Source organism: Mesoplodon bidens (genome assembly GCF_964165515.1).
Source record: "Mesoplodon bidens genome assembly, chromosome: 1".
In the NCBI taxonomy this organism is placed as follows: domain Eukaryota; kingdom Metazoa; phylum Chordata; class Mammalia; order Artiodactyla; family Ziphiidae; genus Mesoplodon; species Mesoplodon bidens.
In genome coordinates, this window is record NC_138176.1 from 48762371 (window position 1) to 48789659 (window position 27289).

The 27289-nt window shown below is 51.0% G+C and overlaps 1 protein-coding gene across 1 annotated transcript in view; it reads right to left on the reverse strand.

Moving 5' to 3' along the window:
- Window positions 1–294: 294 nt before the first annotated feature.
- WDFY4 (WDFY family member 4) overlaps window positions 295–27289 on the reverse strand; it is a 276626-nt gene continuing 249631 nt past the window's right edge. The window contains exons 52-62 of the mRNA XM_081247758.1: window positions 23131–23284; window positions 20680–20771; window positions 18369–18581; window positions 15860–16007; window positions 14576–14760; window positions 13645–13803; window positions 9454–9633; window positions 7442–7624; window positions 5454–5538; window positions 1708–1819; window positions 295–711 (exon numbers count right to left, since the gene is read on the reverse strand). Coding sequence (XP_081103884.1) covers window positions 645–711; window positions 1708–1819; window positions 5454–5538; window positions 7442–7624; window positions 9454–9633; window positions 13645–13803; window positions 14576–14760; window positions 15860–16007; window positions 18369–18581; window positions 20680–20771; window positions 23131–23284 — 1578 coding nt within the window. The 3' untranslated portion in view covers window positions 295–644. The remainder of the gene's footprint in view (window positions 712–1707; window positions 1820–5453; window positions 5539–7441; window positions 7625–9453; window positions 9634–13644; window positions 13804–14575; window positions 14761–15859; window positions 16008–18368; window positions 18582–20679; window positions 20772–23130; window positions 23285–27289) is intronic.

Consider the following 27289-nt stretch of genomic DNA (forward strand, 5'->3'; position numbering starts at 1 on the left):
ACGGTGGGCAGCCATTGCGTCCGTGGCCTGAGCCCAGCCACGGCTGCTGGGCCTCGAGTGTGGGCCCCTGCTCCCGACGCTAAGGTCCCCCGCGCAGCAAGCAAGACCACGGGAGGAGCCAGATTCCACCGGGGGAGCTGGAGGGGCAGAGAAACACTCTGAAAGGGGGGCTGTGCGTCCCTGAGGCCTTTCTGCCTTTCTAAGTGTGGAGCTACAAAGGGTGGAAATTTTAAACTCAAGAGGCCTCTTGTGTTTGGAAAATAGTTGTTTTAATAAAATAACAACAACACAGTCTTTCCCATTCGTTTCCAGTAAGCGGCCCGGTGTTTTTTCAGTGCAGTGAGCCCTCTGAAAGGTGAGTCACGTGTGATTTCGTGCGCCGGTTGGCGCCCTCGAGCCACGCTTTCCAGTGCTCTGCTCACGGGCCCCGATGGGCGCGTGTATCTGTTTTGTAGAAGTGCATCCCTGTGCAATCCAAGGCCAAAGCTCAGGGTGTGCAGCTCTAGCGGCCAGTGGCCACATCCTTGGGGACCTTTCGGAAGGGAGGCTGGGGCCCCTGGCACTGAGTCTGCACCTTCTGCTTGGTGTTGCTGCCCCTCAGGGCACACGGCTGCCATGCCAGCGCCTCCACCAGCTCTCGCCTCCTAACCCTCTGCGGACCAGCAGAATATCCTCCCCTTCTCATCGCCGACCAGGAGTTTGGTCTGGTTTCTTGGGAAGAGAAAGAACAGACAAGCGTGTTAGAGCAAGCCTGTGCATCCTGCTTATCCCAGCCTGCGTGCATGGCATTACAACGTGGGGCTTCAGTCCAGGACTCCAGGAGCCTGTACCTGGCCTCCACCCGAAGTGGGGGGAGCTGACCCACCGGAGAGTCTTTTGAACCGGGGACAGCTTTGAACTAGGAGGCTTGTGGCTCCCAAAGCACTGAGGGGACGCTCCCAGAGAGCAGGGCTCCAGGGAGCAGGGCGAGGCCCTGAACTTCTCCCTCGAGCTGATACGCAGCCAGGCTGGTGGGCAGAAGGAAGGACAAGTTCTCCAGCAAAGAACTAGGGCTCAGGGCCTTCCGTCCCTACCCACAGACCCCAGCCTGAGCCACCCCGCCTCAGCCCGGCATTCCCACCACCACGGACCCCACACGGCCCCCTCCAGGGCAGGGAGGGAAGAAGGACAGTGGCTCCTGAAGGTCTGGCCCCCCCCGAGACTACACTCCTAGTGAGTAGAATGGGCTAAGGACAGTAAGCACCGCCACTGGGTAATTGTGAAGAATAAAACAATGTAGCCAAACGTAGCATCTGACACTTGTCTATTCCACATTGGCTTAGAGCCCTTGAAAGGCAATTTCTGTAATGTAGGATAATCATTATACCAAATGTTAACAATTGGCAGTGGACCTCAGGAAAAAAGTCCCTCTTTAGGATAAAATCACAAAACAATATACTTTTACCTCCTGGATTTCTTTATGAATTCATAGATATTCAAGAGAGTGAGAGAAAGAGCAAGAATGTGTGTGTGTCAAAAACCACTTCCTAGGGCCCTACACGGTCGCCTCGCCCGTATGCTGTATATGCTGGGCCCCTCTGGGTCCCTGGGTCCCTGTAGTGAGGCCACCTCCCCGGGCCAGGGAGGCCTGAGCAGAACAGCCAGGGCTTTCCTAGGGGTGGCACAGCACCCTCTGCTGGAGGCCTGGAGCAGCCAGCCCGTGGTTACCTGGACACAGCCAGAGCTGTCACCGCAGAGCTGGTCTTGCTGGGCTTCCCTGTCAAAGCAACGCTGACATCCAGCTCTCTGCAGAGGGCAAGATTCTTCTCCCACCCGTGACCTGTGAGGAGTGTGCGAGGGGAGTTAGAAAGCCCAAGCGTTTTCACACACGTGCATGTGTACGTCTACACGCAGGGCCACAAACACATACACATATATTTATATTTGTGGTCAGCAACTTGTTAAATTGAGGGGGAAAATATATTTAATCTTGGTCTGTGCTGTTGCAAAAAGGGCCGTCCCAATTTAATTTGCAGGCTGCGATAGTTACATGTGCTGACGTGCTGCGGTATCCATTGTGTACCAAATTGGATTTGTGTATTATTGCTTTCTAAATTGCATGCCTAGTTCAGCAAAATTGTTCATCAGTGTTTACTGGCTTTATGCTTAATAAGATGCCCCACAATACCTTGCTGCCAGGAATGTAATGCAGCCCATAATTGCCTAGTAAAAATAAATTACATAAAGTCGGCATTATCAACTTATCTAAATCCTCTCATGCCACAACCGATAATTAAATGCAGAGAATGTTTTTTCAAAAAATATAACTCAATGATTGTTACTTCAGTCATTTTAATGACTGTATTTGGGGACAGACAGTAATTGCTTCTTGGAGGGTGAGGTGGTCAGCTGGGTCTGTCTCTGCAAAGTCACCTGGTCAGAGTCAGGGCAGGAGTGGTGCAGCTGCCCCAGCTGTCCCAGGGTGGCAGGCAGCTCTGTGCATTTTGTGTTTGTGCAAAAATCCCAAAACCAAGCTTTTCCCAAGCATTTTTTATGTACCAGATTGAGTCCAAATCTATGGAGCGATTCCTAAAATAAATTGGACTCAACTGGGTTGGTCCTTGCTGCAAATGACAAATAAATGAATTCCAGGCAGAAAGAAATCAGATTACATCTGCACACAAATGCAGTAACCTTAATATCCTCAATACCCTCAAAGAACTCCTTTCTTGCCCTTTAAGGTATTTGAGGAATTCAGTAATAGACACACCAAGAGACGTACAAATATCTGTGTCAGGCCCAGTACTGGTCCCCTTCCAACAAAACAATTATAAGCAATATTATGAGAACAATAAGCCCTCCAGTGGCTTAGGCTTGTAAATCTGCACATGGATTTGCTAACTCTGAGTGGTGGCCCAGCCTGATTTTTATGAATATGTCTGTGCCCTTGTGTCATTTCATCCAAATCCTCCCTTGAACTGTAACTGCAACCCTGGCAGTTGATTCTACTTGACAGTTCTGACCTCAGGCAGGTCAGGACAAACAGCATGGGAAGGATGTGGGCCTGGGGCTCCTGTCCACCTGACACCATCTTGTAAGTCCCCTAATGTCATCAGCTGGTGTGTTAGGGGAGAAGTCTCTTAGTAGTCCAAGAAAATGATAATAATGAACCACATTTTGTTGAGTAGATCTTGGACTACGTCTATTATCTTCCTGTCATCTGCTTCCTACAAGTTAGGATGTACAGGAAGTACCTCTATTGACAGAGGGTGAAACTGGGGGCCTAAGAGGTTGCTGGAGACACAGCTGGGTCTAGAGCCTTGTCTCCTGATTTTCATCTTGCTTCTCATTTCACGAGACGCCATTCCCAATGAGCACAACCTTGTCCATCCTGAGTAGAAACCCGTGAATCCACTGGCACTTCCAGAACCAACGGAATGGCTCTGGGGTGCCCTTTGTCTGTCTGTCCCACCATTCATCCACCCACCCACGCAACCAGCATTCCTGCTCAGACATCTGCTTATCAACCGTGGGCTGAGCTAATACCTTTAGCTTATGGGAGCTTGGAAGCTTCAGAAGTGGGTAGCTGAGCCCAAGACTGAAGGGGTGTGCTCTCAAGCACGTGTGCCACAGAATCTCTTCATGAACAGGCAGAGGATAAGGACCCCGTACTTGCTCTCTGAGTGGGTGGAGGCAGGGGAGAGAGTTTGGTCCCTGTTCTCCAAAGAAGTGCTGTGAGTTCCTTAGAATGCGCAATCCTCACGCGTCTCTTTTTACGCTAAGATGGGCTGATTCCTTGTGGTCCCAAAGGACCCTAGAGATCTTAGGACCAGTGAACTGAATCCACAGTGGTTGTAGATTCTTGTAGGGTCACCACTCTGGTCGGCCCAGATTGTTGACAAGGGCTTCCAGATGGTGTTATCTTGAAGGAAGGGATTCCCATGTAGATCTTAGGACCTAGTAGGGGCTGAGCAAATGCCCCTACTATGTGAATAAAGAATCCATGAATTGGTGACTAAATGAATCAAGGACGTGCGGAGCACATTTCCGAAATGAGCTAACTAAAAATGGCTACTCCCTTTAGAAGGCAACCCTCCACAACCTGGAAAATTCTCTCTAGTGGATGGTCACGGGTCCTGAAATGCAGAGCAAACCAGAAGGACTCATGATGACAGGAGACTTCTCACATCATGGTAACGTGCTTTCTTGAATCGTGGGCACGAAGAAGGATGTCTCAGTTCTGGGCCAGAGCCTTTGACGAAGACAGAACCGAGAAAGCTTGGCTGCACTGGAGGAGGTGATGGCGGGGCCCCAGGGAGGTGAGAAGAGGAGGTGACGGCCTTGGTGGTGAGGTTTGTGCCTGCGCTCATCCTGGAGGGAACGGTCTGGTGCCGGTGGCTGAGCTCATTCTGGCAGTGGGCGTGTCTACTCTGGCGGCAGAAATGAGAACGATAGTAGTAATGCGCTTCTGGGTCACTTTGGGCAAGTTGCTGGACTGCTCCTTGCCTCAGTTTCCTTATTCCTCACACAGGTGTCATCGTAGTATCTTCCTCGTGGGGTTGCCATGAGAAATAAGAGAATGCACGGGAAGCGTGCACAGTGGACACTGCTCACGGTCAGCTCTCTCCCTCACAGCTCTGCGACGGTGGCCATGGTGGTGCTGGTGCCAGAGGCCATGATGGCAGAAGGGAGAACAGATTTTCTTGCTTCAGGCCCAGCTGCCACAACCAAAGAGGGCTCTGCTGCAGGACAGTGGTTCTCTTACTTCGGCGACACCACCACTCACCTGGGGACTTGTTAGACATGGGAACTCTAACCACCTCCGACCTTTTCCCTGAGGTTGGGTTGAGAACAGGTCCTGGGTCTCAATGTTCCATGAGCCTCCTGGGCGATGCTGACGCAGATGACCCTCAGACCCCATTTGAGGAACTTGCCAGGGAGAGTAGGGGGGTTGAGTCAGGATCAGCAGGGCAGACTGGGGCCTATGGAACCACTTCCTCTCCCCGGGACACAGCAAAGCTGTCCCTGCTCCTGTCTGCAGCCTGGCAGTCCAGGCCAACAGCCAGCTGGATCCAAGTCCTGGGCTGGGGAGTTTGGCATTTAAGAGTCACCCAGGAAGATGGAGAGCATCAAACCAAGCCCTGCTGGGTGTGTCCCCCTCCTGGGGCTCCGGAGCCCCACAACCACCATCACCAGCGGTCACACGCCCGAGAAGCATCCCAGAGCTCGCTGATCCCTGCAGCAGGAGTCTGGTACTCAGGGAGGCTTTGACACACCGCTTCACACTCCACCAGCAGCTCTCAGAAAACTGTGTTCCTCACCTGCAAACCTGGCAACATCCCAAGAGACTCGATGGCTTCCCTGGGTTCTGCAGGCCTGGATGGAGCTGCAGCCCTCGGGCCAAGGAGAGGAGAGGGGAGGGAGGGCTGAGCAAGCCAAGGGCACCCCACAGGCATCACTAGCACAGCAGTTACCTCTGGGGCTTGGAGGTGGAGCCCAGGGCCCCTCTGGCGCTGCCTGCCCAGGAACAGACATCTTCAGCTCCTCAGTCTTCCAGATCTGTCCAGAACAGAGAACACGCCATGGGCTGGGGCGGTGAACCTGTCTGCAGGCTCGGGGCCCATCCACTCCTCCACACCTGGGGGACCCTGAGGGAAGGGGGGCATGGCCCCCTTTCACTTTTGATGTTGCCATATTCTCGGGAGAAAAGCCTGCTTAGGCTTCAGTTTCCCTGCATGGAGGTTTGGCCGAGCACAGCTGCAGACTGGACGAGTTCCCTCCCCACCTCTGGGTCATAGGGCATCTCCCCCAACCCCTTACCTACAGGGACGAGACTCAGCAGCCAGCGTACTATCATTTTACTTAGCTAGTGCCCTCTTGTCTGTCTGCCACCATCCCTGGAAGCCTCCCTCACCACTCAGCAGCAGGGCCTCCCGTCCTCTGTGTCTGGTCCTTGGTCCCAGGCCTGAAGTGGGTGCCCTCAGGCTGAGCAGAGATGGCGTCTCACTTGCTGAGCCTGGACTTTCTGTCCCCACAGGACAATGAGCAGCCTCCACTTACATGCTGCTGTGAGCGCCATGCCAGGTCTAGCCCAGTGCCAAGCCGTCCCGGGAGTTACTGCGCTGAGTGGACGAGGGCTGAGCCCCTGGAAGACTCACGCTCCTGTGCTGGGGGCCCCACGAAGGAAAGGCAGCTGCTGCTCAGCTGCCCAGGCTCCTCTGACTGACCCACAGTGCCGACCACGACCCACCCAGCCCGGACTTTCGTTGCCTCCTCATGTTTTGGCCAACCCAGGACACCCTGCTCTCTGCAGTGACCCTGGCCCTCCCAGCCGACGGATGGGGCCCTGTAAGATTTCTCGGGGGGTTCTCCTCAGTCAACTCTCCTGTGCACGCATGCTCGCCTTGGACCCCCACCACGCTACTCATTCTGCTTCCTGAAGCATCATCTCCGTGATTATTCTGAGACTTTGGGCGTGGAGGCTCTGGGAGGACAGGGCTGCGTTTTAGCCATGCGGGCACACAGTGGGCTTTCACAAATGCGTGGAGTATTCAAAGGGCATTTTCTTGAATACCTAGTGGCATTCAGTTGACATCTCCTCTCATAAACTGTGGATTTCAAGTGACAGTTTCTTGAGTAGGGCTCTTAGTTATTCCTTATCTTATTCATTCCTTCCTCCTCCCTGTCAGTCTCGGAAAAATTACCTGTATTTTGTTCTTCGTGCTACACCTCCCACCTCAGTGTTTCTCCTTCGTTGTCTTCTTGGTTTCTTGATGATCTCTCCGTCCATGGCCCTCCTCAGAGGATCCATGGCACTCTTTGATTATACCAGTCATAGCATGAACCACATTCATGTATTTTCTGTTTGTTCTCTCTTCTAGAATGTGAGCATCTTGGGGACAAGGGCCTGTTTATTATTAATCTCTGTGTCTCCTATGGCTTGTATGAACTTGGTACAGAGCCAGAGTTCAATGAATGTTAGGTGGAAAGATGGATGGAGAGTTGGAGGGACATGTAAGTGGGTGGATGGGTAGGTGGAAGGATGGATGGAAGAATGAAAGGATGGATGAATGAATGGAATAGTGAATGGATGGATGAGTAGGTAGAGAGATAAATAGTTGGATGGGTGGATGGATTAGTGGATGGATGGATGGATGAATGGATGGCCCAAATGTCTCTTCAGTAATGGCCTATGTTCTTATGCATTTGCCCATTCAGCTTTTATACCTTGTGACAGTAAGTATTTATTTCATTGTATATGTATGTATAAAATTTTATATAATTTTATTTATTTACTTTTTGCCTGGAAAGAGCCTTGCCTTTGCCTTCACTTGCTGTGTGGGGACGTGGTCTGGGATGGTCTTAAATGCAGCCTGCAGATTTGACCCTTAGAGGAAGTGGGTAGAATGGAGATGAACACATTTCTTGTACCATGCCCTCACTATGCCCAAGACACACCTACCCGGACCATGCCATCCTGACTCCCTGTGATGATGACATGGCTTGTGTCCCATGCTGGCCCCTCCATCACGCAGCAGCAGGTTATGGCTCCTTCTGGGCCCCAGGCCGTGGTAATGCTGGCCAAGGGTTGTCCGTTGACACTCCACAGGGACAAGTGGGCTCCCGCACAGGAGACAATGGTGCCCTGCAGCAGTGAGAGTGGGCTTCACTTCAGGCAGGAGTCACTGCCCACCCATCTGCCCAGCCACTCGGTTTGTACACATAAGCACCCTCAACCTGTCATCTTCTGAGGACTAACCAAGGTACTCCCAGACCTCCTAAGACACCCACTTCTTCCCAGCAGACTCATAGGTCTGCTGTGTTTTCGCACAACTATACATTTCTGGCTCTCTTCATACTGCAATCAAGTGTTTGGATACTGCTTCCCCCAGCACAGACCGACTGGCTCACCCTTTGGGCTCCTCCCACAGCCCTCTCCCTGGCAGCGTACTGACTGGCATAGAAGACCCAGCCTGGACACCACCCCTGGCCTGGACAGACACGGGGTCTACACCTGGCTGGCCAGCCCTGTCCCCAAGAAGCAGCTTTGGATGACACCTGGTGGAGGGCAGGGTACAGAGGTTTGAATGACTGCATGTGGCTCATAAAATGGGGCAAGGTTCCCCCACCCGCCCCAGGGGGAATTTCTGAGGAGAAATCTGCCCATTGCATCTTCCGAAATGTTTATGTCCAGAGTGTTGTCTTCTCAAGTCCTTGTCTATTTTGTGCCCAATAGAGTAGCGGTCACTGTCACCAAGGACCCACCAAGGACCCCAAGAGCCATCTGGGGCCATGCCTTTGAACCCTGCCCTGACCACAGAAGGGATGTAGGGAGCTCCATGCCCCTCTGCAGCCCTCTGGGCTGGGCTCCATCATGTCCCTTCCTGAATTGTTTGGTGGAGTCTGCCTGAGGCCGGGGACCATGTCTGATACATCTCTGCCAAGCACCCAGTGTGGGGCCCAGCAGGCACTCAGTGAACTCAACCAGCTCCAGGACAGGTTGAGTTAAACAAGTTGTTGTCCTGATATAAGTCTTCTCTGAGGTCTGGGGACATAATTCCTTATGAATTTATTTTCTCCCAGATCAGGGCTTGGTGGTTTCCTCAGTACATGCACCCATTCATCCACTCACCCACCATCCATCCATCCATCCATCCATCATCCATCCACCATCATCCATATGCCCATCTAACATTCATCCTGGATTCAAGCCTATCTGGATCACCACTTTCAGCCAAAGTTAGCACCAGGAGCCTCCTTCATCATCTCTTCCTCCTCCCATGGTACCCCTGCTCAGTCTATCCAGGCTCCAGGCCCCTAGGTTTTTCTATTAGCAGATGCAGAGTCTCTGGATCCTCAGAAAACCCCATACCCTATGATGGGGATTCCAGTGTAGAAGAAGCTCCACACTGACATAGATAGATATATATCACTTATATATGTATACACTGATATATATCACTGATATATGTATACACTGATATATATATATATATATTAGTCTATCACACACACACACACACACACACACATGTTCCTGACAGGCTTATCTTTGGTAGCCAGCATGGAGGGACAAGCAGAGGCACTTCCTGCCTTGGAGACCAGAGGCACCTCCTGAGTCAACACGGATCTGCAGTCAGCTAGCTGAATTAGTCAGTCAACCCAGAAGATCTCTCACCAAAGCCAACTTCCTGCCCCAACTCCCTGATGCCTGTGTTAGAACAGACACCTCCCACTACCCCAGCCCCTGAGGGAAAAAAATAAAGCAGCAAAAAAATAAAATCAAGACCCAAATTGAGACTTGTTGATGGCTCTACTCTGCCTGTGTAGAGAATGCTCCACACATCTGGGGTCTCTCAACACTCTGGGGTGGTCTTTGCCCCTAGGTTTCCTCTCGGGGCACTGGCCACCATGCCACCATGCAGAATCATGGACATGTGGAGGACACAGACATTTGAGAAAGAGGGGCCTCACCGACACATCACTGATGGCAATGGCAGATATGCTCTCCCTGTGGGTGGGCAGGCAGGCTACACGGCTGAGGTGGTCCAGGTCCCACAGGATACATGAGCAGTCTTGGGAGCCACTCACCAGGAGGCTGAAGGTTACCGAGGCTGCCAGGCACGTGACAGCCTGTGTGTGTCCATACAAGGCCTAGGGACAGGGAACGGAACCACAGGTTATGCGAGGAACCCTTAACCCAGCTACTTGGGGAGATATTCCACTCTCCCTTTTACTGTTGGGCCCCAGATGAGGAAACAGAGACTCAGAGTGATTCAGTGATTCCAAAGTCTGTGGGGTGTGTATGTGTGTGTATATATGTGTGTGTGTGTGTGTTCATGGGTCAATGGCTGGCTTCTCAGTACCATCGCTTTCCAGGGTTGAGACTCAGCGGGGAGAGTCGGCAGTCCTTTTATCATAACCCAAACAGAGACACCAGTAGCATCCTCATGCTCTGTGGTCTCCTACACTGTCTTGCATCCAGAAGCAACACACACCGCTATTAATATGCAAGGGCACTGACTTGTAATGTATGGGGGTCCCAGCCAGCAGCACAAGCATCATCTGGGAACTTGTCAGAAATGTGAATTATTGGCCCCACCCAGATCTACTGAATCAGAAACTCTGGGAGTGGGGCCCCGAAACCTGGGTTTTCACAAGCTGTCCAGGGATTTTTCAGGCATGCTCAAGTTTGAGCATCACACTAGGGAACCTCAGAAACACACATGCCCCTGGAAACTAAACTGGGAAGAAGGCAGGGAGGTCAGGTCATAGTTTAAAAGGTGTGACTTTTCAAGTCCAAAGGATCCAGGCTCATATCCAGTCTCGCTGCCTGGGAGCCGGTGACTCGGGGCCTCAATCTTGGCCCTCAGGTTGGCCTGTGCAGGGTCTGGCTTGGCTTATGGATGGTTACGTGTCCAGACCTGGCCAGAGGCCTTGCTCCCTGGGGACACGTTCCTGAGGCACTGGGGAGGCCTGCCAGGCACACTCGTACCCTCAGGCCCACTGCTGCTGGCAGCGGCACAGTTTCCATCACAGCTGTCCCAGAGGCTGCCAGCTAAGCCTGGTCCGAGAGCTGTCGTGCGCACACGTGCCTGCTGTCCTCTGGAATCAGCCTGAGAAGTGCAGAGGTGGTGTTCTAAAACGTGACTACCCTGCCTCACCTAGTGGTGAATCTCCACCCCTAGGACCGTCCACCACTCACTCATTTGGGTCAATGAGGCTGAGTGTCATTTTTCAAAGCTGTCACTTTGCCTGGTCATAGCAATTAAAAGTTCTGCCACAGATTCCCATTTGTGCTCCATGGATCCTAAAACGGCACCAACCAGATGGTGCTGGCAAGGTTCTGGATGTGACCCATGGAAGAAGGTTGGGTTCATATTAGGGAAGTGGAAACTGTCTAAATGAATAGAGGAAAGCAGAGGGTTTGACAGGAGCTTCCTGGTGGTCCTCCCAGAACGAACTATGTCTGATGACTAAGTTCTGACTGCAGGGGACAGGACCACTCCAGAGAGTGCAGGCCAGGGGACCCAGGTGTATGTGCTGCGGATTCAGAGACAGAGGCTGTGAGCCCAGAGCCTGTGCGAGCTGTCTGTTACTGGAGCCGGGGCTGCCGGCTTTCTGCAGGGGAGGCGCTGGAGAGTGAGGGACCACTGCACGCACAGGCACCATCCACCTATGTAAGGCTGTTGCCTCCCACCAGCCAGGAAACTAGAGCACCTGGAGGCAGCCAGCACCACTCCCCATCTGGAAAGGCCTGGGAAAAAATGAAGGAGGACAGCAATTTTAAATGTTCTCCATTGTCTCTTCTGTTTTCTCAGAATAATACCTTTCTCCATGGCCCATTAAAATAACTCCACTATATCACCTTATACCTAACTCAAGTAGCAAAAAATAAATAAAATAAAACCCTCTGAAAATAATTCCCCATGCTGGGTATGTTGTGGTGAGGTGGGTATTCCTAATTAATTGTGGTGGCACTGTAAAGCTACAGAACCATTATAGAAAGCATTATGTCACCGCACTATAATTCTACTTCTTGAAATCTACTATAAGGAAACAATTAATCAGAAGCAAACAGCAATCCATATGTTTTCTGAAGCACTATTTAAAATAGTTAAAATTGGAAGCAATGTAATTGTCTAGTTTTAGAAGAAATGGTTTATTAAACTGTGGTGCCTTGACATAAAACAACTGAAATATAATTTTACGGAGATGGAATAATATGGAACAATTGAAATGTAAATTACAGAGACTGTAGAAAAGCGGAAACAATTTGATACACTGGGTGAAAATAGAATCAACATATCTACACAATGATGAGAATGGTATAAATATGTATATCTGGGGGTGGCAGTATGCAACAATGAGAACTTTTATAGGGATTACAGAGAACTGTTTAACTTTGAAATTTGTCTTTAATGTTGTAATATTTTTAGAAATAAAACACTTTAAAAAACTGTTCATGAAGCTATTTAATGATGACTTCTCTGCCTACAAGTCTACAAGTCAGGGACAGACCTCCCTCTCTGAGCAGCTTCCCATCTCGGGGATCCCCAAGGCCAGGTCAGCCTCTGAAGGTAAATGACGAAGTGTTTTATTTCGCTTAGGAAACAAGAGCTTGTGGGATACCCTTTTTCTCTTGATTTATAACTAGGAGAGGATGATAAATTACGTTTTATGCTGTCAGTACCGGGGTTTTTACGCTGCATCTTCGCCACTAAACAGGACCTTGGAGCGGCGATGGTGGGGGGGGGTCACTTCCTCGGCTCCCCAAGGTGGCCTTGGGGTTGGGCTGGATCTCCTGCTGTCCCCGGAGTGATGCCTGGGAGAGGGGGATGCTCCACATCCCTAATGGTAGTGCACAGTCTCTTCACATAGGTCAGGAAGGTGAAGACGTGAAAAGACAGGGGGCTCCAAGGCTGGCTTGGGAGGGCCTCCTGTTAGGGTCTGGGTGAAGGCAGCCTGCACTTGACCTACACAGCTGCCTCTCAGCAGATGCCACCGCCTCTGCAGGATTAACCAGCTCCCTCAGCACTGACACATTCATTCCTTCACCTCACATTTACTGAGTGCCTGTCGCTGTGCACCACGCGAGTGCTGGGGGGTGGTGCCGGGGGACAAGGGCAGGATCTGGGGAGACTTGAGTGACTAGAAAAGCATCCAGAGAAATCCAGAATCAGTTCCAGTGAAACATGTTCAGTTCAGGAAATCTGGTCAGTGGTGAGCCTTGCATGGTTAACGCTTTTTTGTTACTTTGGGGCTATACTGTTCACTAAAACACAGATGTAAACGTGAAATGCATTTTGGAGGTGGAAATGTCCCCTAGTGATATTCTCCAGCAAGTTCAAGTATACACAGGGGAAAGCACTAGACTTAGAGTTAGACAAACCTAGATTAAAAGGCAAAGCTGACCTTTCTGAGCCTCAGTTTCCTTATCTAAAAGTGGGACTAACAATACCTGCTTTCCAAGATTACGGTTAATGTGCAGAGTCTTAAGTAAGCAGTCAGTTCCACTCTCCGTTTATTATTCCGAGCAGCCAGGGTTTGCGAGGTAAGACCAGACGAGTTGTCTGCCTCCTGGTCTCTTCCCTCTGCTTCCGCCACAACCACCCCTGTTCTGAGATAGTCTTTCATTTTCTGGCTCTATGATCTTGGACATGTCACTTAACTTCCTTGCACCTGGTTTTTCACCAGTGAAGTAGGAATGATAATGATTCCTATATTATCCCACAGGCTATGGGGACACAGGGTTGTTGAGGAGGTAAAATGAGGCCGTTCACATAAAGGTGCCCATGACAAATGCTCAAACATGACCCTTAGTGCAAAAAAAACCCAGTTTCACTGGCCCTCATGTGTAAGCAGCATCTCTCACCGAGGTGTGGGTCTCCATGGAGGCACCAGCCCTGTGAGCTTGTTAAATCCACCCAAGGGCATGAAACTGCGCCCCTGAATGACACAGAGCCATGTGCTTCCCTCAGTGTCTCACTGCGCTCTCTGCTCCCAAGGGAGACAGGGCTCTCAGTGCTCGGGAGCTGGAGCACGCTAGGGCACCGTACCTGCCTGAGGCACCCTACCTGCCCAAGGTACTACACCTGCCCTGAGCCAACACACCTGCCCAAGGCACACCTGCCCCAAGGTACCCCACCTGCAGAGGCACTGTACCTGCTTGAGGTGCAGGCCTGTGGCGTGGCCTTTGGCCATGCTGAGTTCCCACACACACACCACGGCGCTGGTCCCAGAGGTGATGATGGTCGTGGGGGACGGGCACACGGCACACAGACAGCGGCCCCAGGCGGCCAAGTTCTCGAACGTCATCAGGATCTGCGGGAGATGAGACGAGTGGGATGAGCACTGGTGCCAGAGCCAGCACAGGGCAGGGAGCTGGGACAGGGCGACGGAGGAATGCAGGCAGGTCTGGAGGGTGCCGCTAGCCTGCCTGCCTGCGTGCTGTGGGAGCCGAGGGACGTGACAAGCCCTGGTGACGAAATCCAGGCCGTCCAGGTCTGTCCCCAAAGAGCTCACACCACACAAGGAGCAGGTGGGGAGAGACAAGGGAGCAGGAGGCTATGGGGACACAGCAAAAACGCCCCCTGAGCCTGGGAAAGTTGGAGCCAGCTTTCAGGAAGGGGTGACATCTCGGACCAGTTTCACAGGCTGCCTCGTGAAGGAGGTGGGGGAAAGCTAGGGAGGGGCGAGGAAGCTTGGTGGGTAGGGAATTCATGCCACGTGATAGGGTGGGAGAGGAGCGAGGGTAGCAAAGGAGGCCAGAGGTAGCCAGGGCCACATCAAGAAGGTAGACATAACTGGATGGCCTAAAGCAGGGGTAGAGGACGAGCAACTGGGTGGCTCGCTTCTGGCGGCAGCTGAATACTCAGTATGTCCCTTCTGCGTTTAAGCTGTGACCCGGGCCGGAGGAAGCCCCAGGACTTTCTGCCCACACTGGGTGACAGTCCCAGGCTGGGGGCACAGCCACGTGGAGGAAGGGGTGTGGGTGACCATGGCTGCTTGGGGCTCGCCCGTCTCCTGACCACCTCTGCCCCAACCGGAAGGAGGCTGCGGCCCTGGGGCTGCCCTGTGCCCCGGCACCACTCACCTTGTCAGAGCCGTAGCTGCCCAGGCAGCAGCTGAAGTCATCAAAGCCCCAGCTGAAGGTCCTGCTCCAGTGAGGGGGAAGCAGCATCCTGTTTGTCTCCACGGCCAGGACGGCCTTCTCCGTAGGAACAATGTGGCCGATGGCGCCTTTGGGGGATTCCGAGCCTAGAGAGAAAAGGTACATATCTGCCCCCCAGTCAGTACGGCGGAGCCGGCTTGTCCCAGGGCAACACCCGATTTAGCCAGGCCCAGAGAGGAGCCATGCGCAGCCAACCCCGACTTGGCAAAGTGCCTACCCAGGCAGGAGCTGCTCCTCATCAAGGTACCTCCCTCCTGGGCCTCCCTCCAGGGGCCACGTTACACACTGGCCCCGGGTCCCTCCCCAGACTTAGCACATACATGATGCATGTGGCCATGCAGGTCTTGAGTGTCTCTTTCAGGCTGATGCCAAGGGCGCAGGAGCCCAGGCTGTCGGGGCAGACAGCACACAGCCAGGGGAGCCTGGGGGCTCTGCCCTTCCTGCCCCTTCCACGCACCAGCTCTAGCAGGTCTGGAGGTGGAGGTCCAGTCGTGCAATCGGTTAGTGCGCAGTATTTGTATGGAGATGCCAAGGACACTGTTCTTGGATTTCAAAAGAAAAACCCCCCAAAACCTGACTTTATACTCCTTGGAACCAGAAAATTATTCCAGGTGGTGAGACATCCCCAAAGCAGTGCAGGCCCCAGGGTGGCACAGACATCAGACTTCACACACACTCAGCTCCTCTAGGAAGCAGGGCTGGCACTCATAGCCAGGCCGTCTGCCCCGGGGTGCATGCTCCTGGCTAGTGGCTGCGGGTCCATCTGGGTGTTCAGGAGCAACAGTGAATGCGGGTGCTGAGAGTGGGGGCTGTAACCCTCCCTTGGGAAACCTGGGACCTCCCACTTGGCTCTGGAGGTGAGGAGGGGCGTGTGTGTGTGTGTGGGGGGTGCACGCGCGCATGTGTGTGTGTGTTTGCATGTGTGTGTTCATATATGTGTCTGTACATGAAAGAGGGGGGCGTGTCTCAGAGAGACAGACAGACAGACGAGTGGGTCTTCAGAAGTCACGGTGTAACAGAGGCAGTCCCAGACACTTCCAGAGCAGAGGTCTCCCCAGATTCCCGTTACGCCTGGAGACACAGCCATGCAGAATCAGGCCCCAAGCCCCTGCCTGGGCCTGGGCCCCTGAACCTCCAGAGGAACACCGGTCACTGAAGGGACAGCTGGGGGACAGGGCACCAAACGAAGCAGGGCCAGGTATTCACCTTTGACTGTGACCTGGGAGGGCCTCAGCGACGGCAGGCTGTAGAGAAAGGGCTGTGGGTGACCGGGCACGCTCACAGGTGTGGAGGCGTCCTTTCCAGGGGAAGCCTTCCCTGCAGTGGTCCTGGCCGGGTGGGGTTTAGTAAAGAGCTGCAGAGGCAAGGAGACAGACACGCACCGCACGGGTCATTAGGACAGATGGACAGAAGGGGAGTCGTCCTCGGGCAAGTCACAGCTGCTCCTCTGCCCTGGGAGCTGCCTGGGCTGAGGTGAGCTGAAACAGAACCATCTGGTTCGACCTTCGGATGTTGCTGGTGAGGGGCCTGGGGCTCTACTTTCTCAAGGTCATGGTGCAGGGCTGGCAGAGAGCCCTCCTGGTTGCCAAATCTGTCTTCTTCTCCAAGCTTCTTGAGAAAAGGATGACCTCACCGAGGAGCCCCTGATCCCCGGGGGAGCTGCCTCTCATGTCATAGGGTCAGAATGATCCCCTTTCCTCCGTAGATCATGTCTCTCTTCATTTGCTTGAGCTATTTCTCATATTTTCCCCTTTTCCTTACAAACTCTCTGCAGGCCCATCCATCTGGGCATCAACACAGAATTCTTTAATAGCATCCTTTCAAATATTCCAAAGAGCACAGGCAAACCCCATTAGCAGCCTTTCTTATTTTCATTTTTCTTAGATCTCTGCTGTCAAATTGTCCCTAATGCCAAACTCAACAAAGCATGAAGTGCTGCTGGACCAGAGAGTGCAGCTGAGGCCAGCTCTAGCTCTCCACCCTCCCCTCCCAGACTGGGCTTGTGCCGGGCTGCTTTCTCCAGCCATCCAGCACATTCCTCTGCTCCCAGATGGAAACATCCATGGGGCGCCATGATATGGGAGGAGCTGGCCTCGGCTGGGTGCACTGGCAGAGGTGGGGCTCAGCAGGCAGCCTGGGGGTATCGGAGCAGACTTGGTTCAGTTATAACCCTCGATCAGATGCTAGACTGTCTAGAAAAGCTGGGTGGGTGATCAATACAAACAGAAATCAAAATGATGATTTTTAAATGAGCATTAAAGAATGTTCTCCTTTCACAGCAGAATCACGAAAGCACCACAGGCTGGGTCCCTGTAATAGTTTTTGCAGGCACAGCCCCTTGATAGAATAGTGCTTGGTCCTGAAGCATTTTAATCTTGTCTTCAGGCTGGGACCACTTGTGGAATTCTAATTCTGAGGATTTTTTAGAAATATTTTTTACAAGCTCATATAGTATCTCATTAAGCAAAACCAGAATTTAAATTGTGTGCATTCCATGATCCCACTGATGTGAAAATATTGTTGCTTGTGGACTACTACTTTGAATTACTTGTTTTATCTGTATTATAGTATTTTTAAAATTAAAAAAATGAAACCATTTGGCTACCCAACCTTCATTCCTGAAATTCTCTCCTTTCTACAAAGCCTTCCTTGGCCAAACCCGCATTTGGATGTGCGGTCTGTTCTCCAAGTCACCCTCAGGCCCTTCCATGTTTCCCTTACCTAGGAGCTGAGCAAACCTGAGCATGTCACAATAAGGCCAGACAGAAGAGATGTTATTAGGTGAGCCCGTCCAAGCCTCATGGTTACATGTGGGGAAAGCTGATGCCCAGGATGGTTCTGGAGTTGACTGGGTCTACGCACTCATTTCCTAGTGTGGTTCCTGACTGCCCAGGCTGGGACCCCACAGTCTGTGGGGCTGTGCTTCTGAACCCAGATGGCTGTGCTCAGGGATAAAACATCACTACACCAAATGGGAGTTTGAAGTTGAAGAGGGCTGAGATCAGTTAAATAAGCATCAGGATGTCATTGTAAAGGCACAGCCTCACATCACTACGGGACTATCCTGATGCGGATGGAGCTGATGGAGCAAAAGGCCCATGTAAGACCCCTACCATTTCACCAGGGGCCCTGGGGCAGAACTTGGATGCTCTCACAATGGGGCCAATATGGCATAGGCTTTGGAGCCAGACAGATGGGGTGAGATCTCGCTGCTGTCAACCTCCTAACGGTGTAACTGTAGGCAAGTTATTTATTTAGCCTCTCTGAGCCTCAGTTTCCTGATCTGTATAATCCCCATACCCAGAGCTTATGAGAGGATTCAGTGAGGTAATCACATGAATAATTAACATTTGCTGAAGGCTAATCATATTTCAGGCACTTTTCAAGCACTTGGTATCTTAACTCTTTGGATCTTCACAACAACCCTACAGGGTAGATACACATATAAAGAATTATATCCTGTGTATTTATCATAGAGTCTATCACATTGGTCACAGAAGGATGTCACCTTCATCATTATCATTAACGATATCATCACCTCCATCGACATCAGATGGTAATGGAGGGTTAAGCCACGACATCAACGGCGTAGGGAGATGACTGAGGACTGTTTTGCCTCTCTAGTCCTTGCTTACTTCTCACTCTCCCTCCCATCCAAGCTCATCCTGCACACACTCTTTGGAGAAAGCAAGACGAAAGCCATGGCATGCTGTACCTGTTTGGGCACTTGTCCAAAGTTGCTGACGAACCCCAGGATGGTGTTTCTGATCAGGGGGTCACTGATGCTGCTGAGGTCCATTTTGTCACCGTAGAAGTAGGGGTGGAAGGTATTAACAGCCTCCACTGCGGCTGACCCTTGCTGCTTGTACCCAAAAATGAGGTCTATCCAGTGGTGCAGGTTGGCACTGACAAAGTCACTTTCCAAAGCCTGGAACCAAAACCCAAAGAGCATGAAAAACACAGGTGTCTCATGGGCTCATGGGCTCTCTGCCCAGATCAGGATGGGGCATGTGGTTCAGGACGCCAGATCAGCACAGGAAAGATGAGTGATGCCTCCCTGGGTTGGATGAGCACTAAGCAGCAGACATGCAGTCCATCTGAGGACCACCTAATTCCTGCCTCCAGCTAGTGTGGCACAACAGGTCTGAGGAGCCTATCCAGTCCATAAAATAACCTTGAGCAAGAAGAAATGTGGGGGCTTCCCTGGTGGCGCAGTGGTTGAGAGTCCGCCTGCCGATGCAGGGGACACGGGTTTGTGCCCCGGTCGGGAAGATCCCACATGCCGCGGAGCGGCTAGGCCCGTGAGCCATGGCCGCTGAGCTTGCGTGTCCAGAGCCCGTGCTCCGCAACGGGAGAGGCCACAATAGTGAGAGGTCCGTGTACCGCAAAAAAAAAAAAGAAATGTGGGCCAGTGTTTTGATGTCCCAGTTCACCTGAGAGATGGCACCCATTTCTGCTGAGTAGAGCCCAGCTCCAAAGCTTGGTCCCCAGAACCCAAAGATGTTCATTTGGAATTGTCTGGGCTCCCCTTATCGATCCTCTGGGAGGACATGCACACTTACACTTGGGCTTGGGAAAATCAGGTCACCTGGGCCAGGTTAATTTTCTGAGGCACATGGCCAAAGTGGTTCTGAGAAGGCCACACGTGGGTAATGCCGCAGGAGGTGTGATGACTGCCGTTACCGAATTCCCAGAGGCAAGGATAAACCAGGGAAGAACTTTCTCCTCGCCAAGGGAGAAGGACAGAGGAAAAGACACAGCTTTGTTGTTACTAGTCAGGCCTGCTGCCAATAAAATTTGCCCTAAATGTACAGTTTAATGTGTCCTAAACAATGCATGTAGTCATGTAACCAACACCATAATCAAGATATAGAATATTTACATCAACTCAAAAAGTTCTCTTCTACTCATTTTTGCTCATCTCCTACTCCAGACTAACCCCTGGTCTGCTTTCTGCTCCCATAGTTTACCTTTTCAAACAAGTCACAAAAATAGAATCCCATAGTATGTAGCTTTGGGTTTTGGCTACTTTTGCTCAGGACAATGCTTTCGAGATTCATCCTATTGATTCATGTACCCATAATCTGTTCCTTTTTGTTACTACGTAATATTCCATTGTATGGATGTATCACTTGTTTAGCCATTTACCAGTGATAGACATTTGGGTTGTTTTTTCTTTTTGACTAGTATAAATAAAACTGATGAATATTTACGTACATATCTTTCTGTGGACAAGTTTCCATTTCTCTTGAGTAAACACCTACAAGTGGAATTGCTGGGCAATATGGCAAAAGCATCTTCAACTTCATAAGAAATTACCAAGCTCTTTTCCAAAGTGGCTATACCATTTTTTCCCCATCAGCTATGCAGGATGAATTCTGCCTGCTCCACATCCTTGCCTAACTCTTGGTTTTAGCAGTATTTTAAATTTGAGCCATACTTGTGAATGTGTAGTAGCATCTCGTGGTTTTAGTGTATGTTTCCCTGATGACTAATGATGTTGAACATACTGTCATGTGTTTATGCTAACTCAGGTATTCGATCCAGGATATGTGTCCCCAAATGGCCTCTGGCCTCTACCCAAATCAGCCTTTCTGCATAATAAGTCAAGTCTTCCCCAGTCCTGGCAAATCTTTTGGCCAGTGGGAGCCCCTTGGAGCCTCCAGCCCCCTGACCTATACTGGGCAACATGGCCCAGGGCTTGGCCCTATGTGTAGAGTTGGCTAAGGGCACTGACTTGCCCTCCATCCAACAAGAATCTGAATTTGCTTCCCCCATGAGTCCCACAACAAATTGGCACAAGGGCAAAGCCTAATGGAGCTCTTAAAAGAGCCCAGAACCCAAGCCTTCTCCTGCCAACCTGGGGCACGGGGCCCAGCTGTTTCTCTGGGCCCTCCAGACATAAGAGCCTCAGAAGTGCTTATCACAGCCATCCACTCGGGCAGAAAGTCTCCATGAACACTGAGGGCACCCTGAGGTCCTCATTCAGGACACCAGGGACTCTGCCATGACCCCACCCAACTCACTTGTCTATGCAGGCTGATGAATTTCCGTGGGTCCCCATCAGCCCAGGGAGGGAGGTGCACGTCCCCCAGTGCTGTCCCGTCCTGCATGCAGCCTGAATGGGGTGAGAAAGAGCAAGGCTTTGGATAAATGGGAGCCCAAACTGGGCTAGGAACCAAGGGGTGTAAACACTGAGCTGTCTAGTACTACGATTCTTGCATAGACAACACTGCTCCCTGCCTCCTCTGTGGGGAGTGACCCCACCCTTTCTGCCTGGAATATTCCTACTGGGGTTCTAAGCCTTCCACCCCTTCAGGCTTCCATAAGACCCTACTTGCTTCCAGGTAGTGCCCGTGCATAAAATGATGGTTGTGTCATCATCGTCTGTGTGTCTCCCTCCCCTTTAGTCTATGCCTTTTCATCCAGGTGCTTTTTACACGGTGCTAAGTAAGGAGGTAATAGCAGTAACAATGAAAGCTATCGTATTTTGAGCACCTACCGCTATGCCAGGGCACTATGCTAGGTGCTTGGCACGCGTTGTCTTATTGACTCTTCACTCAACTCTATAATTTATGCATTTTCTCTCCACTTTAAAGTTAAGATAGGAGGTTTTCGGAGGGACCTTCCACAGACACCAAGAAGAGGAGCCTGGCTTCAAGCCCGAGTCACTCTCTTCCCCATTAGCCACACAACCTTGAGCAAGTTGCTTAACCTCTTGGGGAGTCACTTTCCTACCCATTACCTCCCGGGCTGGTACAAGGATTAGAAGAGAAAATACACATAACATGCTTAGAATAGTTCCATGAATATGATGGTTGCTCAGTAAACACAAACTATAGCCTTGCTGAAACCCTCCAGAGCCCTCATGGTGCAACTGGGGTGAAAATGTCCTCTCTCTCTGGCCTGCAGGACTGACCTGGCCCTTCTCATCATTCAGTCTCAGCTCACCTGTCACCTCCTCAGGCAGCTCCTTCCTGGGGACCACAGTAACACAGGGTCTCTAAGTCACCTCACACCATTTTCCTACTTTCTTTCCTTATAGGACTTCTCAGCATTGAAGAGTATTTAGCTTATTTCTTTGTCTATACTTTCTATCTCCTACCCCTGTCCCCACACAGAATATAAATACCTTCAGGGCAATCCGCCCCAGGACACCCAACTTAAATCCTCAGTGTCCAAAAAGTGCCTGAATGCAGTAGGTGCTTAATAGCCACTTGGTTTCCTGACTTCCCTGAGGACACGTGGTCTCTGCTGTGCAGGTCATTTCTGCTGCTGAGCACCTCCCGTTTGGCAGAGAGCCGGCCTCCACCTCTAAGGAGGGCTAGTGCCCTCCCTCCAGCGGCCCCCTCACCTCAGGTCGGCTGGGACCCCTCCTCTCAGCTTCCACCGCCCCTGATTTACTCCTTTCATGGACCTCATCACATCTTATGGGAACTGCCCTTTACATTTGTCAGGTTCTCATCCCTGATGCACGTGAAGCATCTGAGAATCTGAACACTCCCGAGGCCACCAAGTTCCACGGGCTCAGACTTGACAGGCCTGGGCGTGGACATGTTTTGAATGCTCCACTGGTATTCAGTCTGCAGACCACTACACAAGAGGTGGGTGCTTGAGTCAGGGGCTGGATCTCCTCACTTGTGCTCCCCTGGGCCCACACCTGGTCTGGCTCAAGGTGCAGGCCCACATGTGCTGTTTGGAGGAAGAAGGAGGGCCCTGAGGAAGGGGAGCTCTGGGGCACCAGGTGTCTGCTGGCACTGGTTCACGAGTGCCCTCCTCAGGGTGGGTGAGTCCATCCCGCACGCCCTGCTGGGGGTTCTGACCACACCCCCCCTCCACAAGTCACCCTGATGTTTACAGTGGAGGCTCCCAAGGTACATGTAGTCACCAGGGGGCCTGCCCACTGGAGCTTCCTGAAATTTTTGTCCCTCCTCTAAAGCAATAGGTAAAAAAGCATGGCTCACCCTGGAGTGGGGCCTGGAGGGCAGGAAAGAGAAGGAACCACCAAGGGTGCCCATACCACTGCCCATGGACACACTAGCAGTCTGTGCTGGGAGGTGCAGGATCTCTGGGTCCTGCTCATAGGGCCCAGGCTAACCCATCTGTGGGACTTGGAGGAAAATGGGGCGGAGAGGGGCCGGGGCTCGCCTGAGGTGCACAGCAGGGCAGGGCCAGGCCTGGCTATCAGCGAGGGCTCCTGCCCCCTGCTTGCTGCCTCACTGCAGACTGAGGCCTGGGGACTCTCGGCAGGAGGTCGTGGGTAGGACCGTGGCTTGGTGGTCCTGCAGCCCTGGGGCTATGTCCTACCTCAGCTCCCACCTCCTTGTCAGGTGCCGCCACCCAGTGGAGGCCTCACGGCAATCTGCCCACCGTTATCGGTCTGGTGAGGGCCTGTGTGTTTAGTTGCTCGGCAAAGACACTGATGTCATGACCCACGAGCTGCCCGGCCCCTGCAGCCTCTCCCTGGCTCCACTCACCAAATTCCAAGGCGTTGCAGTTGGTCAGAAACTCGGGCAGGTAGAAGAACTCCGGGGTCAGCTCCCTAACGTCACTCATGTTCTCTCTGGAGGCTGACTCCCATGCTTTCTTCATGCTGTGGAACATTCTATCTGCCACATCAAAGCTTCCACCCTAAGCAGAAAAGGGGCGACATGATCAGCTGCATGCGGTGAGAACTCGGGGTGCACAGGCATCCCTAGTGTGGGCCCCCTTCGTCCACTCTGTCCCCGAGGCACGGGTTTCACCATTAGAACCTTTCGTTCACCCCCACACACACATGCATGAGTCAGTCCATGTATGTGTGTGATGGTTTCTTCAGGCATCTATTCCCTCAACCACTCTCTGGAACCCTACAACAGGAGCTTCCACGGAGGATGCATGATCCACTGTGATAATGGGAGCAATGTTTTCCCAGTTTGAAGATTGGAGTTCAGATCAGAGACAGGAAACCACAGTCATGCATCTGATCATCTCCCACATTTGCCGAGGGTCAGCTCTGAATCAGGCATAAAGACAGGATACAAAGGACCAGCTATAGGACAAGGAGTGGGTCAGACATTCTATGTGTGGGAAAATTTCCTGGAGAAGTCGACCCCTGGTGAATCTGCAAGCCTAGTGACAGAGAAAACGTCAATGTTCTGAGCAGAGGGCAAGACCTTGCAAGGAAAGCAGGTCAGGTCAGAGCCCTGGTGGCATATAACATAGCAGCCTTGACAAGCAAGAACAGGTCTGAGGATGGAGAACTGGAGGCATATGGTACTGCATGCAGCACCCACCAAGGCCAGCCTTGTTTCCAAGGTCCATTTCCACAGGTGGCTCGATGCAGTCCCGAGCTTGGCAACTGGGATTGGACCAATTTAGACTTAAGGCAAAGTCTTTCCTTGGATTCTCTGCTCCTCTCATCTGAATTGTCAAATCTCTTCAGTTGACGCTACCCTTATTCATCAGGTGATCTTGAGGGTTGGGAGGAGGCAGAGGTGCCAGTTGGAGAACTGAAGACGCTGTGGGCAGAGGGACTTCAGAAAAGAGTTTCTGAAACTGGGATATGGGTCTGTCTGCTTAGGTTTAGGGATGCCCAAGGGACACCTCTTCCCTAGAATTCAATAGTTCACTTGTCCCCATAGAAACTGGGCCTTTCTTGTACAGCCAGAACTTGCCTTCTTCCTGCCACCCGCTGCAGAGTGCACATGTGGCCCCAAGAACAAAGGCGGAGAACCCAGAATGCCAGCGCCCTCCTCTGCCCCACCAGCTCCCTTCCATCTTCAGGGGCCCAAGATTTCCCATTGGCAGCAGCGGATGAAGGGTAAAGAATACGCTAGCAGAGATGCTCTCTCTTTGTCCTCACAGAAGGTGCATCAGGAAGGAATTGGTATTTCCATTTTGCAGGCCAGAACACTGAGGCTTCTCAAAGTTTATTAATTTTTCCAAAAGAAATGAATGGCAGAGCTGAGTTCAAAACCCATGGATGCAACTCCAAAGGGCATGCTTTGCCATTATGCCGGTTACTGGGGGCGGGGAATCCTGGACCTGGGGCATATGACCTGCTATGTGTGGCCAAGGGGACTCAGCTCTTTCTGAGAAGGAAGAACCTGCCACACACCTGAGGGAGGCCACACCGGGGCATCCTGGCAGGCTGGTCAATTTTCTGAGTCAGATGTGAGGATCCAGTGAAACCCATGAGTCATTCTCTGCACAGGGTCAGGGACACCAAGAAACCCAGTAACCCCTGGGTTTGCAACCAAACACAGTTCTTGGTCAGCTTAAAGATGTGGCTTTTCTCCAAGATGGCTTTGCTCTTGGTTAAAATTAGGGGATGACACCCACCATGAGATTCAAATTGAAATGGAAACTAAATGAGGGGGGAGTGATTCTAAATAAATCTGCCCCTAACAAGTCACTCATCGAAATGTATTAGGAGCTTTGCATATTTAATCTGCAGCCCTCGCCTTACATCTGCGGGAGATTGATGCCTTCTCGTCGTCCTGTTTTCCTTTTGCAGCTTTTATGAGTGCTGATGGTAATCTCCTGAGAAACAATATGATTTGGTAATAAAAAGATTACCTGTATTAAATAAAAATAATATATACATAGGAAATATTGTTAGTGCTACAAATCTGGTTAAAGATATTACCACAAAGAAAAATGTTATTTTTTTCACAGCTGTCTAATACATTTTAGCAAAAGTAATATATTTAAAACTTAAGCCTGTATTATTTATAAAGGAAGCAATAACTGATTTTCCTATTTCCTATATTAATAAATGTATTTGCATACATTTGTTTCAAAATTAATGGGTTTGCTCACTTCTGCAATACAAAAGAAATGCCAAATTCCCTGGAAGGAAAAGTGGAGCTGCTTTGTAACTCGTATTGTAAGTCTGTGGGTTGACACAAACTCTGGTGGCTGCCAGCAAGAAATCCCACCAGGACTTGATTCTCAGGAAGGGAAGGAAGGAGGAAAGAAAGAGATGATAGAAGAAAGAAAGGGAGAGAAGGAGTGAGGCAGAGAAGCACAATCGAGGTTTACAGAGTATCTCCATAAGGAAAGTCTGAAATGAAATAAAGCAACAACAAAACTAGGTCTAGAGGTTGGATGGAAACGAAGTGACCAGAGAGAATTACTGGGCCAAGATCTGCTTCTAAATCGATTCCGCCGATACTCTTGAATATCAAGAATAATGAATCCTACATGTATCCAAACAGACCGAAAAAAGTAGTAGCAAGGCCACTGTTATCAACAAAAGAGCTACCTCTTACTGGCAGAAGACTTTTCCCAGGTGACACTAAAGCCAAAAGACAAGGCAGCTAAGTCTGGAGGTTTCTGAAGCAAAAGGTAACAGTCTTCAGATTTTACGCCCAGCTGACATCACTCGTATGTAAAGACACCAGAAAGATATTCTGAATATTGAAGGGCTCATAAATAATATAATCCTAGATATCTTTCCTCAAAATCCTTTAAGAGGTGCTCAGTTTTACTAAGAGGTGAATCAAAATTAAAAGCAAAATAATGAGGGAAGAAGTGGCCAACAAGGACTGTTGCTGAACATTGACAGGAGTTAAAATCAGAGTAAAGTTCATGGATTATGGTGCATTGATTAAAACTGGTAACACCTTGAAAGGAGTTTCTATATTGAAGGTGTTATTTCTTTTGCAAGAGGACACAGAGTCTATGTGCACCTGTGTCCCTGGATAGGCATTTCAGTGGTAACACTCTTAAACCCCTCTCCAACAGGGGAGGGAAACTATGTTGAAAAAAAAATTCAGTTCTTGACCCACACCCACAGCAAGTCCAGTAACTGCATGTGCCCCGGGACACTTAACACAGATGTTTTGATAACATGTGCTAGAAAGTCTATTCTTCCTTCAGTGGGACTGACCCAAATCAACCCACCACCACACCTAAATAACGCGATTGGTTTTATGAGCAGCCTGATGACCCCTCCTCATATCCTTTCCAGTAATTTAAAAGTATCCCACGTAAATAATTCACTTACAGGACCCCGTCAGTACATCAGTTGACCTAAGCGGCTGTCGCTTGTCCATCAAAGAGGCAGCATGCAGGGCGAGCAGAGAGCATCATAGCTTTAAAACCAAGAGGACTTGGGAGGGCATTTCAGCGCCACTGGTAGCGTGGACTCCGGGAAGTCTCTTAGTCCCTTTAATGTCCCATGCCCTCCTCTGCAAACTTTGGATGACTGTTGCGGGTGTGAACACTGTGATGTGTGTGAGAGTGTGCGCATGTGAGAGAGTGTGGGAGAGCGTGCGTGTGTGTGATGTCTCAGCTGGAGCCAGGCACACGGGAAGAGGTACCGAAGGAGCCCGGCTGGTGCCTCCCTCCCCTTCGCAGACCAGGACCTCGGGAGCGACCCTAGGCTTGGCCGGCCCTGATCTCAGCGTGCATGGGGAAGGTAACTATGGGCTCAAAAGAAGAAAAAGAAGGATGTGGAAGTTATTAGAAGTAGAAGGGAGGTATGAGGGGAAGTGAGGAGGGGCAGGGTCCTGGGACGGAGCAGGAGGGAAGTAGCCTTTGGGTCGTCAGGGCAGGTTTTTTTTTGTTTTTTTTTAACATCTTTATTGGAGTATAATTGCTTTACAATGGTATGTTAGTTTCTGCTTTATAACAAAGTGAATCAGTTAT